This window comes from Gorilla gorilla, chromosome 7, assembly GCF_029281585.2.
Source record: "Gorilla gorilla gorilla isolate KB3781 chromosome 7, NHGRI_mGorGor1-v2.1_pri, whole genome shotgun sequence".
Lineage (NCBI taxonomy): Eukaryota > Metazoa > Chordata > Mammalia > Primates > Hominidae > Gorilla > Gorilla gorilla.
In genome coordinates this window covers 121,457,235-121,480,196 of record NC_073231.2, presented here as the reverse complement: position 1 = coordinate 121,480,196, position 22,962 = coordinate 121,457,235, and the positions used below count along the sequence as shown (strand labels likewise).

The window sequence follows — 22,962 nt, the reverse complement described above, 5'->3', positions numbered from 1 at the left end:
AACGATATAGTTATTCAGTAAGGGAAGATTATATTGTAATAGTTAGTGAAGACATTATGTGTAATGGAAAAAATTAACAATCAGGAAATTCTGGAGGGAAAGGTAAGAGAAGTTGTATCAAACCTTCACAATTTTATGTGTAGGAATGTTTGATTACAACCTAAAATATCCTTTTCTGTAGACCAAGTTAAAACCATGCATATTTTGCTCAACCTTATATTTTAAATGATAACTATTTTTTTCAGTTTGCTCATTTAGTCTTTCTTTCCCTGTTTTCCCTTTATTGACTACTAGTAAAATTGCCCTTCAGTTTTCTGCATATTTTCACACATTCCCAGGGCTTCTTTAGTCACTTCTGACAAAAGAATACAGGACTCCTAAAAGGTTGACATAACACATAAGACATTGAAATGCAAACATTAAAAAAAAATAGTTTACCAGTTTCCTTTTTTAACAGTGGTTATCAAGTTTTGTTAATTTTAGGGCCTAATAGAATGACACCAAGATGGGAAGCTCATATTCCCCTTCTTTCCTCCAGAAGTCAGTCAGGTTTACATTGCCTCAACGCCAGCACTTTCACTTGAAACTTCACTCTTCTATCCTATATATGTAATTTTGTTCCAAGAGGGAGCTTTTATAGGTATTTGGCAAATAACATTATTGATGTGTAAGAAGAACAGTGTACTTTCCTTCTTTTTGTTTTTGTTTTTGCTTTTGTTTTTTTTTTTTTTTTGAGATGGAGTTTCACTCTTGTCGCCCAGGCTGGAGTGCAATGGCACGATCTTGGCTCACTGCAACCTCCGCCTCCTGGGTTCAAGCAGTTCTCCTGCCTCAGCCTCCCTAGTAGCTGGGATTACAGGCATGCACCACCACACCCAGCTAATTTTTGTATTTTTTTGGTAGAGATGGAATTTCGCCATGTTGGTCAGCTGGTCTTGAACTCCTGACCTCAGGTGATCCACCCGCCGTGGCCTCCCAAAGTGCTGGGATTACAGGCGTGAGCCCCTGTGCTTGGCCCAGTGTACTTTCTTAAGTACCATTATACTATTTTTCGCATTATTCACTGTGGCACATTTTTACTTTATAAATGATTCCTTATACTCTAGTGCAGTATCCTTGTTCAGTGATTCATATAAAAATTTTGCATGACCAGCTTTTCAGAAGCAAAGGTACACTTGTCTATCCAAAGCCAGTGTGGTACTTCAGTACTTCTGAGAAATTATAGATGAAAATGACTAAACCTCATGTTATTAATTTAGATTTTCTCAGCATGTTTTGGATAATTGCGGTATAACTAACTGTTAGTCCTTATGGCGAAGTCAACTAACAAAGAAGTCTTGTTTAATCAGAATGTCACAGGTGGAATTTTCCAAGAGACATTTGGGGTGATGACTTACACAGCACTCGACAGCTTTTTAAGCTGAGTGATTAAGAAACAGCAGCCACGGAACCCAGTCCTCGACCAGCCTTTGTTAATGCATTCTTTAATTGACACTACACAAATTGTTTCTTAGTTTATTTTATATTCTTAAAGTTCTGACTCATTCTACTCCAGCAGAAGAATTTGTTCCAGTATTCTTCTTTTGACCCCAGTCACTGATGTCACTAACTTAACTTGAGAGACATGGTTGAGCTAATGTGTAAAGGTGAACCATAGCAAACTGCTAATATTTTGCTGTTTTGAGCTACACAAGGACAATGTCATATGGTTCAGCTTAATCTTCTTTCTTAGTCAATTTCCAGTGTGCTGCCAGTGGTGGAACAGGTACTGTTTTCACCAGGCTGCATATGGACACCCAGAGCTTATTAGGTTCCCCAGCACGCTGGACAGAGTCCTAGGAAAACCTGATCTGACCACTGTGATGCATAGCAGGTCTTTCTTCTGACTTTCAGGCAAGCCCCAAATGTGGCTTAAAGAAATTTGTTGGTAGGTCAGAGCTGGAACGTTTGTCATCCTCTGCTTCCTGAAAGTGATGAGGCAGTTTTCACTCTGTTTATAACATAGCTGTTTCTGTCTTTTTGACTATGAAGATATTTTGTTTGAAACTATATTTACATCCCGGTTACATAGGGTAACAATATCGAATTCGAATTTATGTTATTTATGTATACATATATGTACCATATAAATAAACGTGATGTATTCTATAACCATAAACACATATATGTATTTTATAAACATAACATGTGTACATGTTATATATAATATAGACCATATATAAATATATAAGCATGCATATATATTGTTAGCTACAATCGAAGGAAGAAATTGGGCAAAAATATATTTTCAGGAAAGAATAAGTGATAGGGAGGGTAAACCTAGTAATAAAAATAAATCCTTCATTATTCCTAAAACCACCTTAAAATAATAAATGAGCCAGTCTTGGTTACAAAAGTAATTCTAAATGTAAATTGTTTGTTTTAGTCTCAACTTTTTGCTGTTTTTAGAATGGGTTTTTTTTTCCTAGAGGAAGCATTTGATTATGCACCTTAAAAAACTCACATAAGTAAAATATTCCAGATTCAACTGTATCTCTGTAACTTTCAAATAACACTGTATCTGCCTTTTCCCTTTATCTTTGCAGATATGGTCCGGAAAAAGAACCCCCCTCTGAGAAACGTTGCAAGTGAAGGCGAGGGCCAGATCCTGGAGCCTATAGGTACAGAAAGCAAGGTATCTGGAAAGAACAAGGAATTTTCTGCAGATCAGATGTCAGAAAATACGGATCAGAGTGATGCTGCAGAACTAAATCATAAGGAGGAACATAGCTTGCATGTTCAAGATCCATCTTCTAGCAGTAAGAAGGACTTGAAAAGCGCAGTTCTGAGTGAGAAGGCTGGCTTCAATTATGAAAGCCCCAGTAAGGGAGGAAACTTTCCCTCCTTTCCGCATGATGAGGTGACAGACAGAAATATGCTGGCTTTCTCATCTCCAGCTGCTGGGGGAGTCTGTGAGCCCTTGAAGTCTCCTCAAAGAGCAGAGGCAGATGACCCTCAAGATATGGCCTGCACCCCCTCAGGGGACTCAGTGGAGACAAAGGAAGATCAGAAGATGTCACCAAAGGCTACGGAGGAAACAGGGCAAGCACAGAGTGGTCAAGCCAATTGTCAAGGTTTGAGCCCAGTTTCAGTGGCCTCAAAAAACCCACAAGTGCCTTCAGATGGGGGTGTAAGACTGAATAAATCCAAAACTGACTTACTGGTGAATGACAACCCAGACCCGGCACCTCTGTCTCCAGAGCTTCAGGACTTTAAATGCAATATCTGTGGATATGGTTACTACGGCAACGACCCCACAGATCTGATTAAGCACTTCCGAAAGTATCACTTAGGACTGCATAACCGCACCAGGCAAGATGCTGAGCTGGACAGCAAAATCTTGGCCCTTCATAACATGGTGCAGTTCAGCCATTCCAAAGACTTCCAGAAGGTCAACCGTTCTGTGTTTTCTGGTGTGCTGCAGGACATCAATTCTTCAAGGCCTGTTTTACTAAATGGGACCTATGATGTGCAGGTTTGTACTTTGTATTGTCTCTTTGTACAGAAAAAGTTATTAGAAATGAAATGTGAATTCTTATATTCATGTTAAAACCAAGGTCCCAGTACCAGACAGGTAGCCTGCTAGATCTAGCAGAAGAGATGGACACGCTCCATAGCTACTTCATACAAGTATATTCAGAGTTGTCTAAAGACAACTTTTAGCCTCTTATTGTGGAAAACAATCCTAGCATTTTTTAAATTTGGGAAAGTCTTTTCATGGAATTAGCTAAGCTTCACAATTCTGGGCATATGTCATGGTAATTTGATGTTTTCACAGTCTTCCAAAAATGTTACTAATCTTTATGGTTGCACATGATAATAATTCATGCCTTGTTCCAGTTTTAGATTATAAGGCTTTTGCTATAATCTTTCTTTCAGTGAGGATATTTCCTGTATCTTGGATTAGGATTTGATTTTATATTCATCCTGACGGGTCATATTGATGGTTGCAGAGATAGTCCTGAAAAGGCAAAATAATTGCAAATGAAAACTGGGATATAACATTTTATGTTGATTAGAAAGAAGTAAATGTTATTTTAAGTATTAGGGACAGCAGAATGACCTTGGTAGGGGCCAATAAAGCATTCCTTTCTGCATTTAAGGAAAATGGCAATAATTTATGAAAGCATTTAGTAATAATTTAGATTTTTACTTTTATTAAAAACAGCCTACCTTTTTGTTCTATCTTTCTGTCTTTAGTTTATGGCATATGTGAAATGGAAAAAAGAAACTGTTACCATTTTGAATAGAACGAAACATGGAACTGAGTCTAAATAAATGTATACATTTAATTTTAGTAATTTTAGCATAGTCAAAATTCATGGTCAGCTTGAGAAAGTGTATTAGTTTTTGTTACAGTTTGTAGATTTTTATTGTATTAGAAGGCCAGGGGGATTTCAAAACATATTAGCTTTACTAGTAACCTTTTTTAGGAATGATTAGAAGTACCCAGAGAACTAATGAAATAAATCCCTTAAAATATCAGTCATTTTTATCCACTTGATAGCTACAGCTCATTTGCCTCAGACCTCTCTACTGACCTAATGCCAATTAAGAAAAGCAGGCAAAGAGGTTGTAAATAACAGGTAGTGAACATATTTTGCAATACTTGTAGGAAGAATCAGAAGAGAAATTTCCTGGTCCTTTAAATGTCAGAATGGCAATCTTATCACTTTAAGGGAGATATAAAGAACTCTTAAAACACCAGTTTCATCTTGTTAAAGTTCTCTAAAAATTCCATCTTAGTTTGTGAATTTCCACAAATAGAATTATTTCTGTGGAGCAGCAAATTAACCCAACATAGTTATTATGCATGAAAGCTACATGCTTTGAACTGCTGTCTATTAAAGATCATTTCACTGTCTTATGTCAGATACACTCTGCTGTCAAACTATGATTGGGAAGCAAATACTTGTTTTAGATAAAAGGGTTGGAAGTGAATAATGTCAGTATGTGAAACAGTGTTTTACAATTAGCAAGTAATATGAAGTTAATACCTGGATTTCCGGCAGGCGTTTCAGTCTCTTCACTCTAGGGACAACTTCTGAAGGAAGCTGATCTAGGCTGTCAGGGAAAACTCTAAAAACGAAAATTACTAAGGCCTATAGCTTGGAAGAATTCAGATTTTTAAACACACTTCCATTTCCCCCAAACAGTTATTTGTTAGGTTCTTAGTTATTTATAGTAAAGTTTATGTTTGGGTAGAAGGAGCTGGACACTTTTCCTGGGCAGTGATTTTAGAAGTAAAACAGATGTGTGAGCTATCTGAGTTTGAACTAATAGAACTAGAAATAAAACAGCTGATCCTAGACTATGCTGTCTGCTAAATCCTTGCAGCACGCACCGAGGAAGACAAAAAGTGGTAGGAAAGAGCATGCAGGAACATAATCTTGTTAAGATCAATTTTTTTCCAAGATAAATAATACTGCTAAAAATAGAAAAAAGTAATCTGTGGCAACAGCGCGTGATTATTTCAAACAAACAATTGGATTTTGAAACGCATCTAAAGGGTTAACTTCAATTTGTGAGGATAGCACTGAATATACTTGTAGATCGAATGCTAATCTTGAATGCTTTGCACATATGCCAGATACTGCTGCAGAAAAATGTCTGAAGATAAGTAACTTATTAGTATCTTCATGCTGAAATAAATATTGAACAGTTTTTCTATATGCATAAAATGAATAAAAACGCATCTGAAATTTCCTTTTATACCAACAAGTTTGTGTTACTGAAATGCTATTTGAGAGATTCTTTCCTTGGTGGTTAAACTTCGTGGAGGCTAAAAGCTGTGGGAGATAAAATGCTGACTATAGAATTTCTTTAATGCAGTTTTGTCAGAAATATATAGTAAGTTAATGGCTTGTGTGTGTTCTGATAAAAAGATGTTGGTAAATATGAGTATTACAGACAATCATTCAATTTTAGGAATTATATATAAGTCCATAATTTAAGCTAATTGAAGTAATAGATGAAGAATTCATTAATCCTTTTCAATTAAACTTGCTTTTTAAAAAACATTCAGAACAGTTGGTGGTTAATGATAGATTTATGACATTTTAGGCCAAAAAAAAAAAAAAAGTAACAGAAGCCAAAAGCAAAAGGCTGAAAGAACTCTGTGGCTTTGATCTATATTTTGGTTTGACATGGATGGTTTTAAATAATTTGAATGGACTTGAGAGCAAATATGAGATATACAGTTGGGAAAAAGAAGTACAGTAATTTAAACAAATTCAAAGATTTCCCGGTTTGAGTGCAAGTTATTTCAAATATACTTGGAGGAATAATTGAAATTTAGACATGCTTGTACTGATAATATCCACTTTTGTATAAATTAGATCACGAATGACTGAGTCAAAGAATTACAACTTTGTAAAAATACTGTCAAATAACAATGTTTCTTTGTGCTGCATAGAAAATAGAGCCCCAGCCGGATAATGGAGGTCACTGTAAATAGCCATCAGAAAGCCAAGACTGTCCTTTCTGAGTGTGGCATTTATCAGATTCTCCCCCCAACACCTTGAGGTAGCATGCCCAGTCCTAAAAGCAGAAGACATGTAAATTCTTTACCAAGAAAACAAGAGAAGCTATAATGGCTAGCTTAGAGCTAATTGATTTGACCAGGATGTTAGTTTTCCAATTTTTCATTTATCCAGCATGTTCTATCAATTGTCATGCTTAAATTTGTAGAAATCATAGATGCAGCATGATTGGTTAGCTTTTCATGTAATATTTACTATCTGTATTCGGCCATAGAGGCTCACATGGAGACCAATAATACAAGAGATCGAGTTCTTAAAAAAGTAATTACAGCTTCTTTCTTTTTATTTTTTTCTTTTTATTTTTGGAGATGGAGATCTCACTCTGTCACCCAGGCTGGAGTGCAGTGGCATGGTCTCAGCTCACTGCAACCTCCGCCTCCCAGGTTCAAGTTATTCTCCTGCCTCAGCCTCCCGAGTAGCTGAGATAACAGGTGTGCACCACCACGCCCAGCTAATTTTTTTGTATTTTTAGTAGAGACGGGGTTTCGCCATATTGGCCAGGCTGGTCTCGAACTCCTGACCACCCGCCGTGGCCTCCCGAAGTGCTGGGATTACAGGCGTGAGCCACCGCGCCCTGCTAGCTTCTTTCTTTTTAATCTGCTTTATTATGCTTATATTTAAACCATTACTGAATGGAGGCCTGCATTAACAACGCGGCCTTTGCTGTTTCATTAGGGTGTAATGCGCTGTGCATTGGGTGTTTGCATCATCTTTATTGGGGAGCTTTTAGCCCTCAGATCAGGTTATAAAAGTAGGAGTCTTGTCAAGTTGTGCTTCCCACGGGAAAGTGTTTATGCTATCCCAAGTTCAGATGCTTATGATATATATGTTGCCTTTTCATATTAGTAAATTCTTTTTATTACTGCGTTATTCAGGACTTTAAGAAGGTAGCTACTGGTTTCCAGCTATTAAATTTATTTTGGCCCTTAATGAAATTCTAAGGCTAATAGAAGAATCACATGATTAACTTACCAAGGACTGTCTTATGTTTGAGCTAGGAGTGTTACATTTCTGTGTTGTAAATATTTTTATCAGAGTTGCACAATATGTCATGTTAGAAGCAGGAAGAACAGATTTTAGAGAGAGGAAGTCATCCTTTGGATTTGTATTTTCAACAGATTTAATTGTATGAGTTTATAGATCTTTAACATGTATCAGTACAATCGTTTGAGCAGGGGATTACAGTTTGGTTTGAAAAAAAAAATCAGAGACCATTAATCTTATTGTGGTTTATTTTGACTTGTCTTGAATTTTACTTCTAAACATTTATTTTTTGCCTTGGCATTTTCTTTGATCTGGAGTAGGAGGGAAGTTGTAGATCTTAGCAGGTTCTGTTTCTTTGTTTTTCTGAGTTGAGGACAATTGCAGTTTAGAAAAACTGGTGAATGAGACTTTTATCAATTCAGACTGTCTATAGAATACAGAATGTTTGGCATATGAACCCACACTTCTTTTTCAGGACTGTGTCTCCTTAACAAGTAATAAAGTGTGCAAAATAAGACATACGCTCACCTCAAGGCCATAAAGCAAGGCAAAGTTCTGGTATTTACCAGGTTATTTTCATCAGTGGAGATGGCAGAGCTAAATAATGTAGCCACCCTAGTAGAATAGTTCAACTATCATTACTAATCCCTTTACCTGCATGACAGTTAAATTTTTTTGGCCTTGTTCATGACAGTTGGTATCATCTTTGATTTTTGGTTTATTTGTTATCATTTAAAGGAACATGTATAATTTTGTTGAATATCAGTATTTTTCTCTATGCAGAATGTTTAGGAGAATAAATTGTGGTTATCAGTGGATCCAATCAAATTTAGCATTATTCAACTCCTAAGAAAATCTTTTACCTCTCCTATGGCCTGCTCTGCTAACCATCTCAAGTCAGGAGGTTATTCAGTGTTTTTTATTTCTTGGATCATTGTAATTACAGCATATGTGTAGCTGTTAGAAACACAGATATACAAGTAGTGTGCCAATATGGGGAAAGTTTGGAGAGAGAAAGTTGTTCTGTTTCATTTTCTGATTTCCTTTGTAGAGTCTGATTCTGACAATCATTAGATGATAGATGTCTTGAATTCTTCATCAGGTGATCCACATTTGAGGCAAATGTTATACGTTTTCAGAATATCATACAAACCCTCGTTTAATTTTAATTGAAAGTCAAATGTAAAATTTATTTTTCTGTCTTACATTTAAGTTGATTCATACTTCTTTCATCTTTTAGTTTACATAATCAAAATTTGTACAGATCCCTTATTTTTTCCAATTTTGGATTCACATCTAATAATAGCTAAAATTTACTAAGGGTTTCTTATGTGTGTATGTGGAGCTCAGTTTTTTACATGTATTAATCAACTCATCTTCATAATAGCCCTAGAAGTAAACAGTAACCTTATGTCCATTTAAAAAAGTAAGGAAACAGCATGTATTAAAGTATCCTGCCCAAGATCACAGAGTTGCATAAGTAGAGAGAATGGGATGTAAACCATGATAGACAGGCCACGGAAGCCTGTCTTCACAACCACACTGATATATGGCCTGGCCAAACATGAGTCTGAGTTTACTGCCAATAGCAAAGCAATAGAAGGTAGGCCAATTGCATGTAAGGGAGGAGATAGAAGACATAAATCAGAGCTCTTTGATGCAGTCTCTCTGAATGAGGTTGATTTTGGGGACTTGGGTGATTTCTTTGAGATTATCTGCTATCTGCTCCGTGTAGTGTAATGCTACCTTATTTGAACTTACTAAGCTTCTATTCGAAATCAGTAAAAAGAAAATTAAATTTGCTGACTCATCTTTTTGAAATTACAGTGATTCATTTTCCCTGGTACTTTTGCTGCAGAGATTAGTTCTGGTAGAGCGAATAAGGTGCAAATTTTGATGTAATCAATTAAGGATGTAATGTTTGATCCCCAAATTAAGGGACATTTCATCCAGGTGTTTGACTTTTTTTGTACTCCCCTCATTTAGAGGACTTTGTTTTAGGAATTTGTTATTTAAATGATGGTCTGAAAGTTGTCTTATGCTCTTCTAGTTACCAGGCACAATTTAGGTTGTTTTTTTTCCATGCAGATTACATGTTAAGGAGATACACTCCATTCCCATTTGTGTCCTCCAAGGCTGTGTAATTAAGGTTTTATCCTCCGCCTACATTCAGTGCAGGAATGGGTGTGGAAGCAGAGAACAAATCAGAATGCCTTTAGAGTGTCCAATTTGAGTGTGCTGGATTCTCCAGCTGTGCTTGGAACTGTGTGATTTCATTGAATTCAGAAAGCAATAGACGGGTGGGACATAGTGAGGAGTTCGGGAATTCACAGAGTCTCCTGGCCTAGCATTTCTCCTTTCATGTTTAGTTGAGCTGTTGATATAAGATTAAAGAATGCCTGCATCCTTTCATGTGTCCAGGAACATATTTGGGAATCTTATAATAAATGATGGTTTGTTCCAAGACCTGTTTTTCCAGCTGATGGGAAGCTCCACCTTGGAATTCATTGGCACTTCAAAGTCAACATATGTAAAAGTGAAGTTCCCCAGAACAACTTTCTTTTTGCCTCCTTTCTTCTTTACTCCTGTTTTCAGCTAAGTCAGGCTGGAAATCTTGGAGTTACCTTGGATTTCTGTTTGATATCACGCCCCAAACACTTGAGCAGTGTGTCCCATTGTTCCCTTCTTTATTCTTTTACTGTCACTTCTTTCAAGTATATCCTTATTGATTTCTTTTCTGTTGTTCTAGCTTTATCTTCCCTTCTTGTCTCTTCCTTTCCCTTCTCTTCTCACCTCCTATTCTTTCCTCCTCCTCCTCATCTTCCTCTCCTTTCCTTTGATTTCTTTTTTGTGCTCTTTCTTGTCTTCTTCTGTTTTTATTTCCTTCCTCATTCCTTCTTCTTCCTCCTCTCTTTTGCCTCTTTTTTCTGTTTTCTTCTGTCCTCCTTTTTTCTTCCTTTGTCCTTCTCTTTTTTCATCCTCCTTCCTTTCTCTTTTTTTCTCCCACCCTCTCACCTTCCTTTCTTTCTTCTTTCCTTTAATTTTTAAAAATTCTGTTTATTGATCAGTTGTCCTACATTTTATAGCAAGTATGGGACTACTTCTGTTGAAAAGCATATCATCTAATTATACTTGCTTATGTAAATATCAGCTCTCCAGTAAGACATTAGCTTTCCAAATTAAATCTCAGTATTCTTCTAGAAAGGATAATAGTAAGAACAAGGCTAGCACATTTATATTACTTATTACATTTATATTACTTATTACATAGCAAGCACCGTTATGTACCATATTCCATTTAACGATTTGATAATGCCTCAGCCCTCCTCAGTATTTCCTGAGAGCAGCTTGCATTGTCTTACTCTCGCTGTTGATTTTACTGGTTTTCAGGTGTTTCCTTCACCTGAAATGCCCTTTCATGATCACTGCCTTTGAGGCTAACCTTCACATATCAGCTCATCTGTCCACAGCTCAGTTGTTACTTCTGGGAGCCTTTGCTGACTCCTCAGTCTGGGTTAGGGGCTCTTCCTCTGTGTTGTCATGGAACCTGTTACATGTCTCAGCAGAAGCATGTTTTCCATTGTTGTTGTCTTTTTAGTTGTGAGCTTTTTGTGCTAAACCATAGACATGTTACGATTTTTGACTATGTCATTCTTTTTGTATTTCCAGTGCTTGGCACATAGTAGATGTGTTAAAACAGCAACCTTCCCTGGAGGAAGGATGTTCTGTATTTTCGGAGATTAGATTTTCTCTTTTCCCATTAAGATGCTCTTTAGAATACATGTGCAATTCTGACATATCTCCATTATGAACCAGCAGCACCTGCAGGTTGGATGCTGTAGAGGAGTGCTATGGGGAATTCACTTAGCTTTGTAACCCACTCAAACTGCATTTTGTCTTGTTTATTTTTCCCATAAAAGATTGTCTTCCAAATTATTAAGATGGACTTTTTTTTTTTTTTTTTTTTGATATGGCGTCTTGCTCTGTTGCTCAGGCTGGAGTGCAGTGGCATGGTCTCGGCTCACTGCAACCTCTGCCCCCCAGGCTCAAGCGATTCTCCCACCTCAGCCTCCCGAGTAGCTGGGATTACAGGCATCCGCCACCACATCTGGCTAATTTTTGTATTTTTATTAGACACAGGGTTTCACCGTGTTGGCCAGGCTGGTCTTGAACTCCTGATCTCAGGTGATCCGCCCGCCTTGGCCTCCCACTGTCCCCGGCCTATTAAGATGGACTTTAAGATTTATTGGTACTCTGTCATCCGAAATACCAGATAATATAGAAAAATTAATTCAGAATTATACTGAGTAAAATGAGAAAACCAGTTTAGGGTAAACTGTTTATTGCTATTATGCAAAAAGCCAATAATAAAAATATGCATAATGAGGAATATGCAGTATTTTCTTCTTCAATGTGCCCAGTGTAGGAGTTTAAGTTTTGGTTTCCCCTGTACCCTCCCCTGCCGTTGGTTGGCTCTAATATTATAAATCCAAATAAGGGAGTTGTTACAGTGTCACTGATAGGAATAAACCTCAGAAATAAGCTATGGATGGCATGAGAGTCAGATGATGCCATATAATTTGAGTTGTTATTGAGATTCTGAAACATTTATTCTCCATCAAAAGTATATCACTGAAGCACACTCTATATTCTAGAATGTTTTTTTGAAGCACTATACATGCAGAAAAATTCCCGATGTATATAAGCAGATTAATTCTGACTGTAGTTATTTTCCGCTAAGATCGGCCCTTACAGATTTTTTTCAAGTTATTCAAAATATCAGTATTTGAACAGTGATTTTTTTTAACAACTTAGCTTTGTGTTTTTAAGCTTTTACCTCTTTGACTATCAGCCCATAACCTCAAGTTCTCTTAAATTAGTACCCTTATAATTGTCTCTGTTGCTATCAATTATAGTACTTGAAAATGAACCACAACTGAGAAGAGGTTTGTGTTTAGTTCAAACAACTCTTTCTTTGCTGCGTTGAAAATAAGTACATGTGTTGAAGTGTCATTTTAAGAGCTCTGAGGCTTTAAGAAATATTTTCCTTTGACATATTATTTTAGATATTATTCTTATTAGCTTTTGCTCCATATTATTGGGAGGAAAGAAAGAAACCGAGATTAATGACCTTGAAAGAAACCAACCCTTTTATATTCTTCACTTCTACGGTAAAACATTTTTGTGTGTGTGTAAAAAGACATATGTAAATAAATTATAAATGAAAGCCATGGAAAACACTTCATGGAAGGAATAGTTTTTAAAACTAGGGCTAAAATCAAATATAAAAAGCCATGCTAGTCCTTAGTCAGTGAAAAAGACTTTAAAATACTCTTTTTTTTGTGCCTTAATTGTTTTAGGTGTTTTAATATAACTTTAATTCACAATCAAAGGACTCCATAGTCAGTCATTTGCTTGTGGACGAAAGATGCATTTTGTAGTTTCTTGAAGAAGGCCATGTATGCCAGGTCAAGTCAGTGGTGAGGGTGCCATGAAGTACTGTGGCCAGCGAATCTCAGGTAACTCAGGGGCCTTGGTGAGACATTTTCATCTGCTTACATCTCCCTTTGTTCATTCATTCAGTCAAAATGCATTGAACTCCTGCTTTCTTCTAGATGTGAATAAGACTATTCTTGTAGCTCAAGAAGGAATATAAACAGAAGTATTATCTTAGTAACAGCAGATTGAACCTTTGCATTTACAGCTAAGAATATTGATAGTGACAAGTGTGTGAGTTTGTCACTGAATGAATTTACCACTTCCCTTCTATGTAATCTCTTTATCCCATTTGCAGGAAAAATTTACTTGAATGATTCATTTTATTAAATAATAATCATACCTATGCACATGTTACTGTTGAGTGTGCTATCTAATATGGTATTCCCTAACAAAATGTGGCTATTTAAATTTTAGGCTGGGCATGGTGGTGCATGCCGTAATCCCAGCACTTTGTGAGGCCAAGGCAAGTGGCTAGCTTGAGCCCAGGAGTTCAAGACCAGTCTGGGCAACATGGCAAAACCCTGTTTCCACAAAAAATACAAAAATTAGCTGGGTGTGGTGGCGTGTGTCTATTGTCTCAGCTACTCTGGAGGCTGAGGTGAGAAGATTCACTTGAGCCCAGGAGGCAGAGGTGACAGTGAGCGGAGATCGTGCCATTGCACTCCAGCCTGGGTGACAGACTGAGACCCTGCCTCTAAAAAAGAAATTTTTAAAATAAATACATTTCAGTTAATTACAAATAAATTAGTGAAACGCTGAGAAAAATACATGAAAGTAAATTTAAAAAACAGTTCTTCATTTTTACTAAGCCTACTTGTGGCTAGTGGCTACCATATTGGCCAAGGAAGGCTATGGAACATTTTCATCATCTCAGGAAGTACTATTGGACAGCAGAAATCCATAGTTCTCACTTGATCCTCACAATAATCCTATAAAATGACAAGTTGTACAGTATTGTATCCATAGAGGCCAGGAGACTAAGGTTCCAAGAGGTTAAATAATGTATCTTTTCATAGAATTTGAGCTAGAGAACTTCCTCTAGAAGCAAATAAATACATGCAGATGTAAATACAAATAAATAAAGGGTTTTATCTACAATTTTTAAATCTTACAATGTAAGTATCCTGAGGGCAGAGATGTTGTCTACCTCTTCAATATTATATGCCTAATATCTATCGCAGAGTCTGACACAAGCCGAACACTTAGTTACTACTAATTAGAGGGATAAATACATGTAGTTTTTGGCCCAAGCAGAAATTACAGTTTAATATAATTGTAAAAATTTGGATGTCTTTACCAAAGGAACTGCTGGGTTTAAAGGGTTATAATTAAAGTTCTGGTTAGTAAAAGAAGGAAGTTTGAAAGCTCTGCTCTTTATTCTGCTTGCACTCTCTTTTTAGTATAGTCACAGCTAAGAAGCAGTAAATTTTCCTACTCCGTGATGGATTCAGCCATTTGAAAAGTTTGCAATATTCTATGAATGTGTAGGCACTGTTTCCAGACAATAAGTTTCAATAAACCATTGCTGAAAACACTTATTTTGCATAATTGTTCTCACTGTGTATTTGTTTTTACCCTAGAAAAGAATAGATTTAAAATAGCATATCTGGGGCATGCAAATAAAATGAGTATGGTCGATAGACACCAGTAGTGTCTCCTAAAATAATAAATTATGTTTTATTGTAGAATGGCATTTAAATGTTGTATGTCATCTATATTTCACTATGACTTGAGTGTACATCTACCAGTATAGAAAGTATAAAAATTGCCATAAATAGAGCTTTTAGATGTTGTTTTTGAAAGAAAAAAGGAATAGAACACTGTCATTATGTTTTCCAAAACTGCCTTTTAAAATATGTGATTCTAATATTATATTAGCTTTTAATAATATATACTACTAATATTATTTACTGATATTAACCAAAAACGCAAATATGTGACCTATAGAAGTGTCATTATTGTTCTTGCCATTAAATGAGATCCGTGAGTTTTCATTTTTTAGCTTGGCTTTTGAAAGAGCAGTCAATAGTATGAAGGTATCCATTCTTCAGCATAATTAAAATATACAGCCCTTAAAAGCTTCTTAAATAATGAAGTTGGCACATTTTCCCTGGGTTTAAAAAAAAAAAAACACATCTAGACACGTACACCAACTTCAAAGACCTAACTCGTTTTTTATAGCTTAGTTAATCCTAAACCAAAATGCTTTACTGATAATTTTTCACAAAGTTGCCTTTCTTTCGTAGTCCCTTCTCCTGATAGTATTGATTCGTAGCCTGGGTTTTCTGACTTCTTAGGTTGTTTTTAAATAACAACAACCTTTTTAGTATGTTGGGATGCTTAGTAATAATTTAAATCCACTTCAGAATCATATGTTTAGGGATTTCTTAAGTATATGTATGCTCTTTGTTCAACCCTTTCAGTGTGGTCATGGCACATGAGGCTTAAAGATTGCAAAATCAAAGAAATAGTGATGATGCCTGGTGGTTTCTTGGGAATCTTGGTTCAACAAGCAGAAGTTCAAAGCATTTTATAATAGGGAAGCTTGGCAATGCAGATGCAATGTGAAAGCTTAAACAAGAAAATTTTTATCTCTAGATTTTGCACACTTTCTTTCTTTGCCTATGTTAAAGAAGGGGATACATCTGAATTTGTCCCTTTTGAATCAAGTTTAAGTTCCAGAACAAAGAACCTGATTGATGGCTATCCATTTAAATATATATATGTATTTTTTTTTGGCAAATAAACCTTCTCTTTACCTCCAGTGAATTGGGAAATATATGTAGAGATTTTTACAATATTATGAATTATATTTCAGTGCAAGTTTTAGTTGCTTTAGTCACTTAAATGCTAGATTAGAGTGTTCTGTGCTGTATCCTTGAGTGTATGGCTTTGAAATCTCTCACACCATTGAATGATTGTCAGGTTGCTGCCTGGAAGGGTGCTCCATTCTTAGCTTTCTGGCTGGTTGATGCTCTGTCGTTGACAGACTGAAATCTATGTGATTGGGGTTCTGGTTATAGACATTGCCTAATGTGAAATATTACATCCTTTGATTAAAGGCTGTGGGAAACTTTTGTAAGATCCTATCTTAATGTAAAGTAAATGTTGAGTTGTTTATATATTAATGCACATTTCTTAGAACTATAATACTGGACATAAATTTGGAGGTTGCCCCAGTTGAAGAAGCTATTGGCCAGAGAGGTTAAGTAATTTGATCAAGGTCACATCTCTTTTTAATAGCAAAAAGAATACTTCAATCTTAGTCCTGTACAATACAGGTACAAACATATCTCTCTGTGTACTACAGCAATATTATTTGCATTTCAAATAGAGCCTTTACATGATTTTGAGATGCCTGAGACTTTTCTCATGCAGTGATTTGGATATGAACAGCGATCACACGTGTCATTTTTGAACAGCTGTTGAAGAAGGCAGAACATGATTATGCCACTTGCTTAATATATTACATCTGGTTGCTGGGAAAATTTAAAAATTCCATGGTGGTTGGAAGAGAAATTGTTTTCCCTTTTTGGAATATTTCATTCAAAAACTCTATTTTAAACTCTGAATTTTGGCTGCTCAGTGGCGGCTTAATTGTACTGCCTATTGAGGTGCACACTGAGAATGGAGGAAGGATTTTATGCAAAGTGCCCTTTGAAGGCTTTCATAGTCCTGATTCCATGTAATTTCATAATTTGGGAAAGAAAGCAGAGTTGTAGTGATTTTTATGGTGGAATTATTTTATTTTACCCTTCAGACATCATGACCTACTCATGTGAGAAGTTGGGAGCCCTTTGCAATGAAACAGAACCTTAATCAAATAAGGCCATGGAAGATTTTTCTTTTTTTTTGTTTGTTCTATATGGGGAAACATTCAAAATTCTTTATTTACACGGTTCTTCTTTGCTAGTATTTCCTGCATACTCAATTCATCTTTTTGTTTGTTTCACTGTGCTTTAATTATAAGCCATTTTGGGTGGTCATTGGAGCACCTTTATTTTACCTAAAACAGAGACCTCATCTTTGCCTGCAGCCTCATTGCTGTAGGAACTGAACAGAATATTTCCTTGGAGAACATCTGCATTGAGTAATTTTTGAGCAAGTGCCTCTAGTTTTGACAGTAACGCTTCACCTTTTGAAAAGAAATCCCATGTGATTTGGATGCTTCTGTAGGAATGTGATTTGAAGGAGGCAATAGTAAAATGTACTGTGTTGAAAATTGTTTTCTTAGTTTAAAAAATTTATTATTAAGTCTTTCAAATTATAGTGCATTTATTACTTACCTTCACCTGTTACTTTGGCCTACAGTGTATAACATAATGAGCCTCTCAAAGAGTAGCTGTTGAGAAATGAAGAGTGAATTTATTTGGCTCTGATTATTCAAGTGATTTCATAATAAGCAGGAGTACTATTGTATTTTTTGATGTGGAATACTTGGCAGTACCCTCCCCCTCCCCTGCAGAGGGCCCATTGAATTAATGACACCTTGGAAGTAAAGTCCATTTCTTCTATTCTCCAGGTGACTTCAGGTGGAACATTCATTGGCATTGGACGGAAAACACCAGATTGCCAAGGGAACACCAAGTATTTCCGCTGTAAATTCTGCAATTTCACTTATATGGGCAACTCATCCACCGAATTAGAACAACATTTTCTTCAGACTCACCCAAACAAAATAAAAGCTTCTCTCCCCTCCTCTGAGGTTGCAAAACCTTCAGAGAAAAACTCTAACAAGTCCATCCCTGCACTTCGATCCAGTGATTCTGGAGACTTGGGAAAATGGCAGGACAAGATAACAGTCAAAGCAGGAGATGACACTCCTGTTGGGTACTCAGTGCCCATAAAGCCCCTCGATTCCTCTAGACAAAATGGTACAGAGGCCACCAGTTACTACTGGTGTAAATTTTGTAGTTTCAGCTGTGAGTCATCTAGCTCACTTAAACTGCTAGAACATTATGGCAAGCAGCACGGAGCAGTGCAGTCAGGCGGCCTTAATCCAGAGTTGAATGATAAGCTTTCCAGGGGCTCTGTCATTAATCAGAATGATCTAGCCAAAAGTTCAGAAGGAGAGACAATGACCAAGACAGACAAGAGCTCGAGTGGGGCTAAAAAGAAGGACTTCTCCAGCAAGGGAGCTGAGGATAATATGGTAACGAGCTATAATTGTCAGTTCTGTGACTTCCGATATTCCAAAAGCCATGGCCCTGATGTAATTGTAGTGGGGCCACTTCTCCGTCATTATCAACAGCTCCATAACATTCACAAGTGTACCATTAAACACTGTCCATTCTGTCCCAGAGGACTTTGCAGCCCAGAAAAGCACCTTGGAGAAATTACTTATCCGTTTGCTTGTAGAAAAAGTAATTGTTCCCACTGTGCACTCTTGCTTCTGCACTTGTCTTCTGGGGCAGCTGGAAGCTCGCGAGTCAAGCATCAGTGCCATCAGTGTTCATTCACCACCCCTGACGTAGATGTACTCCTCTTTCACTATGAGAGTGTGCATGAGTCCCAAGCATCGGATGTCAAACAAGAAGCAAATCACCTGCAAGGATCGGATGGGCAGCAGTCTGTCAAGGAAAGCAAAGAACACTCATGTACCAAATGTGATTTTATTACCCAAGTGGAAGAAGAGATTTCCCGACACTACAGGTGAGGCATGGGGGGTGGGGTCAGGAGGAATATACAAATAAAATGATAGAAAAAATCCATAGAAAGAGGGCTGAACCAGGAATTGTTGGGAGTGATTCCGATGACTTGGGGAAGTTATAGGAGAAGACCACATAAAAGTTCATCACAGATTTGCAGGTGATATAGTTACAGCTGTGATCACTGTAGATTTTAATTTGGTTCCTTCTTTTGGACTGTATGCTTATGTTTCATACTTGTGTTATACCATTTACTGATTGTCTTTTTAAATTCACAGTGATTCTAATAATGCTGATGAGTTTACTAATTTACCGTAGTCCATTTATTTATCCTTACTAAATATGACTCCACATCCTATATTTTTTTGACAGAGCTAAATGAAAGTTGCTATTGTAAATATATCCTATTCTCTATTCTGCAAAAAAATTTTGAGAACCTGTTGCTCATTTTTATTTTAAAATGAGATTATATATTCTTCTGGCTTTGAACAATTCTGCAACATCCTTGTTTAGCATACAAACAGTAATCTAAAGGTGCGAATTTTTGTACTATGTGTGATTTTGGATGTAGACTTGCTCCTCCAAGCAGGTAAAACTGCTTGAGTTATTCCAGATTCTTAAATGGATGTGGGATGTTTGTGTTTTCCTTCTGCTTTCACTCTATAAGCATTAACTTTCCCAGTTAATCTTTTATCATATCTAGAGATAAGCATAGGATATGTATCTTTATTTCATGTATGCATTCATTCTTTAATTAATTGATTTCAAAAATCCTATTGTACCAGGCATTGAATATACAAGAGAAGACATAGTCAGTGCCCTCATGGAACTTACAGTTTAGTAGGGAAGATGAGACACTTAGATGATTACAAGAGTAATAAGTGTCATAAAAGATGAAGTACAAGGCAGTGTGTTTGAATATAATGGTAGCATAACCTAATATGGTAGATTAGGAAATTACTTCCTCGGGAAGGAGCATTTAAACTGAGACTTGGTTGTAAATAGGAATTAGTTCAGCAAAGCATTGGTGGTACCCTGCATTTAGGTATTATTTAGTGCTCATTGGGTACTTTCTCATTATTATGCCTTTCAGCATCAAAGTAGAAAGCTTACTTACTATACCAATATCCTAGTCTAAAAATCTATTCATTTCAATTTCTACATCACATGATATTAAACAGTTTCTTCCACTCCTTTTAAAAGTTTTGTGTTAGTGCAAGTGTGTGTATGTTTTTTCAGTCACCAGTAATGAAGCAGTTCATGTCCAACAATAGGCTCATAAAGTTAGATGTTAATTTGAAGGGCATCCCAATGTTCACAGTGAATCAAAATGTTCAGAAAACACTTACTTGAGAGTTACACTGTTTAATTTATAAGGTCAGCCCTGGGAAAGACACAGTCCTGCATCAAATATGTGTTCACACTTGCAATGAGTGTTTCTGGCTCCTCTGATGTTAGCTGCATGTTAATTTATTTCTGAGGCTCGCAGACATCAGCTGCTTTCTGAGCTTTACTAGCGTGGATATGTGCGTATGTGCACATTGTGCATGTACATTTGTTGAGTGATGTAAAAATCAGATAGTCCATTCTTTTTTTGAAAAGGACAAGGACAACTTTTTTTTTTGAGAAATCTTCATGATTTTCTTTAATCATGAGGAAACCAGCCAGAACACACACACATCTTGGACCTGCACACCCACATATGTGCACACACACATGCACACGCACTCATTCTGATACATCTAGCTACCAGCACAGTTGGACAAGTGGTTTTTCTATTGATGCAGCTGAGGCATTGCTTGAGAATGTCTGGGAAAACAGGGTTTTCACATGCTTTAGGTAAACAAAATAATCCCCCAAGAAATAAAATATGAATAAAACTATTACTGAATAATGTCAGAATTTAGTTAATATTCAGTGATGAAAGTAAGCTCTAGAGAAAAGAGAACTATTCTTTTCTTGTTCACCACTGTATCTGCACGATTTAACACAGTGGCAGGATGCCTAATGGGAGTTCAGTGAGTATCTTTATGTAAATGAGATCCCTGTGAGTTTTTGACTTCACAGTAGTTATGAATAAGCTGAGATTTCCAGGTGAGTTACATTTTAATGCTTCACTATTATATGGTCTTGGAACCCTTCTGAGGACCTAGGCTTCCATGCCAAATGACAGTTGTCTGTTCATTTTGACCTTAAGTCAACTTCTCAGCATTTTATTAGCTAAAAATTGAAATAGCACTTGTCCATAGGGCATTAAAATATTCTTGCACTTATGTTTAAATCCTGATATAGTTTGGCTGACCAGGGATCCTTTAAGGTGCTGAGTAGTTTACTTCTAATCTGTTTCTGAGTTCTTATAGAGATATTTGAAATTTGGAGCCTTAGAATTTCAGAAGTCACAGCTTAGTAGAAAAGATAAAGAAACTCGACTGAAAGCTGAACAGTAATAGTGGCCCCAGAGATGTGAAAGAACATAGTCACATGGATGTTTAGAACTTGATCTGCTATCAAAGCATTTTCTAAAAATGCCCCCCTTTTAAGATAAAATAAGAGGACAAGTTTACCTTATCACGTAGTATCATTATAATTTAATTTGTTTACTCAGATTATTCATGTTGGGAAACTTCTGCCATAATTCTGTGTTATTTCTGTGAAATATTCTAGGCTTTTGAGTGCTTTATGTAGAAGACTTAATGGTGTAGTAAAAATTAGCATAAGCCATGAACTGTACAATATGTGAAATCATTTAGCTATAAAATGACTATAGCTGAGAAGCAGAAAAGTTGATCTAGAGCTCTGAGTGAAAAACCTCAGTGTCGATTCCGTTGCACGGGCGTTTTCTTTAAGAGCTAAGTTAAACTTGGTGGAACTGCAAACATGATCTAGTCAGCAACAGGGATTTAGTACATTCACTTAATGTTTAGTATTTACCTATAATACCCCTAACTCAGACTATAACTGGGTTATTATATTCCACCCATGAATGGTTTTCTCACTGCATTTCTTTTATTATTTATCATTTAATTCAACTGTGTACCTGCTCTCTATTAACTGCTACTTTTCTTATCAAAATTTTCAGTGTTATAACTTAGGTTTTTGGCACGAGTAGGAGGATTACTTCCCTACAAAACAACTATACTAGATAAAACATATTTTGTAATGCATTGCCAGACTTCTACAAAGTAAGAAAAATTTTTGGAGCCTTTGTTCTCCCTTTCGTCAAGAGTGCACTAAACACAGAGTAGGGAGAAGTGAAGGGTAAGCTTGGAATGTGAGGTTACACTGAGGGCAAATGCCAATGTCGACGTTGCATTTGATCAGAAGACTAAGCCTGGAGTTACTCATAGAGAGAAGGGGTTGAATCTGAGTTTTGCTTTAAGCTTAGATCTTAAAGGTGGCTAGGATTTTTACATTAGTTCTCCCTCTGACTTCTGGCATAATTAAACACAAATTTGTCTGTAGAAAAGTACTCCAAATTTTATCTCCAAGATATTGATAGATGCAGATAAATCTTACATGAGCTCACTATTACGAAAATTCACCATATGGACAGGAAAATAAGCCACCATGTGTGAAATCAGTAGAAAACACAAATAATAGATGTATATACCCAGTCACTTCAGATACAGGAGTTTTCAGTTATAAAATACTAATAAGCATTCAAAGATACGAATGTTACAATTAAAAAATCATCAAGCAACATGAGACTATATGAACAGGCACTTCGCAAAAGAATATATGTATGCGGCCAATAAACATATGAGAAAAGCTCATCACCACTGATCATTAGAGAAATGCAAGTCAAAAACACAATGAGATACCATCTCATGCCAGTTAGAATGGAGATCATTAAAAAGTCAGGAAACAGATGCTGGTGAGGATGTGGAGAAATAGGAACACTTTTACACTGTTGGTGGGAGTGTAAATTAGTTCACCCGTTGTGGAAGACTGTGTGATGATTCCTCAAAGATCTAGAACCAGAAATACCATTTGACCCAGCAGTCCCATTACTGGGTATATACCCAAAGGATTATAAATCATTCTACTATAAAGACACAAGCACACGTATGTTTATTGTATCATTGTTCACAATAGCAAAGACTTGGAACCAACCCAAATGTCCACCAATGATAGATTGGATAAAGAAAATGTGGCACATATACACCACGGAATACTATGCAGCCATAAAAAAACGAGTTCGTGTCCTTTGCAGGGACATGGATGGAGCCGGAAACCATCATTCTCAGCAA

The 22,962-nt window shown here is 36.5% G+C and overlaps 1 protein-coding gene across 4 annotated transcripts in view; it reads left to right on the top strand.

The window, feature by feature from the left end:
* TRPS1 (transcriptional repressor GATA binding 1) overlaps window positions 1-22,962 on the top strand; it is a 259,458-nt gene that overhangs the window by 46,654 nt on the left and 189,842 nt on the right. For all 4 annotated transcript variants that reach the window (XM_055349806.2, XM_055349805.2, XM_055349807.2 and 1 more), the window contains 2 exons: window positions 2,586-3,514; window positions 17,587-18,716. In XM_055349806.2, coding sequence (XP_055205781.1) covers window positions 2,586-3,514; window positions 17,587-18,716 — 2,059 coding nt within the window. The remainder of the gene's footprint in view (window positions 1-2,585; window positions 3,515-17,586; window positions 18,717-22,962) is intronic.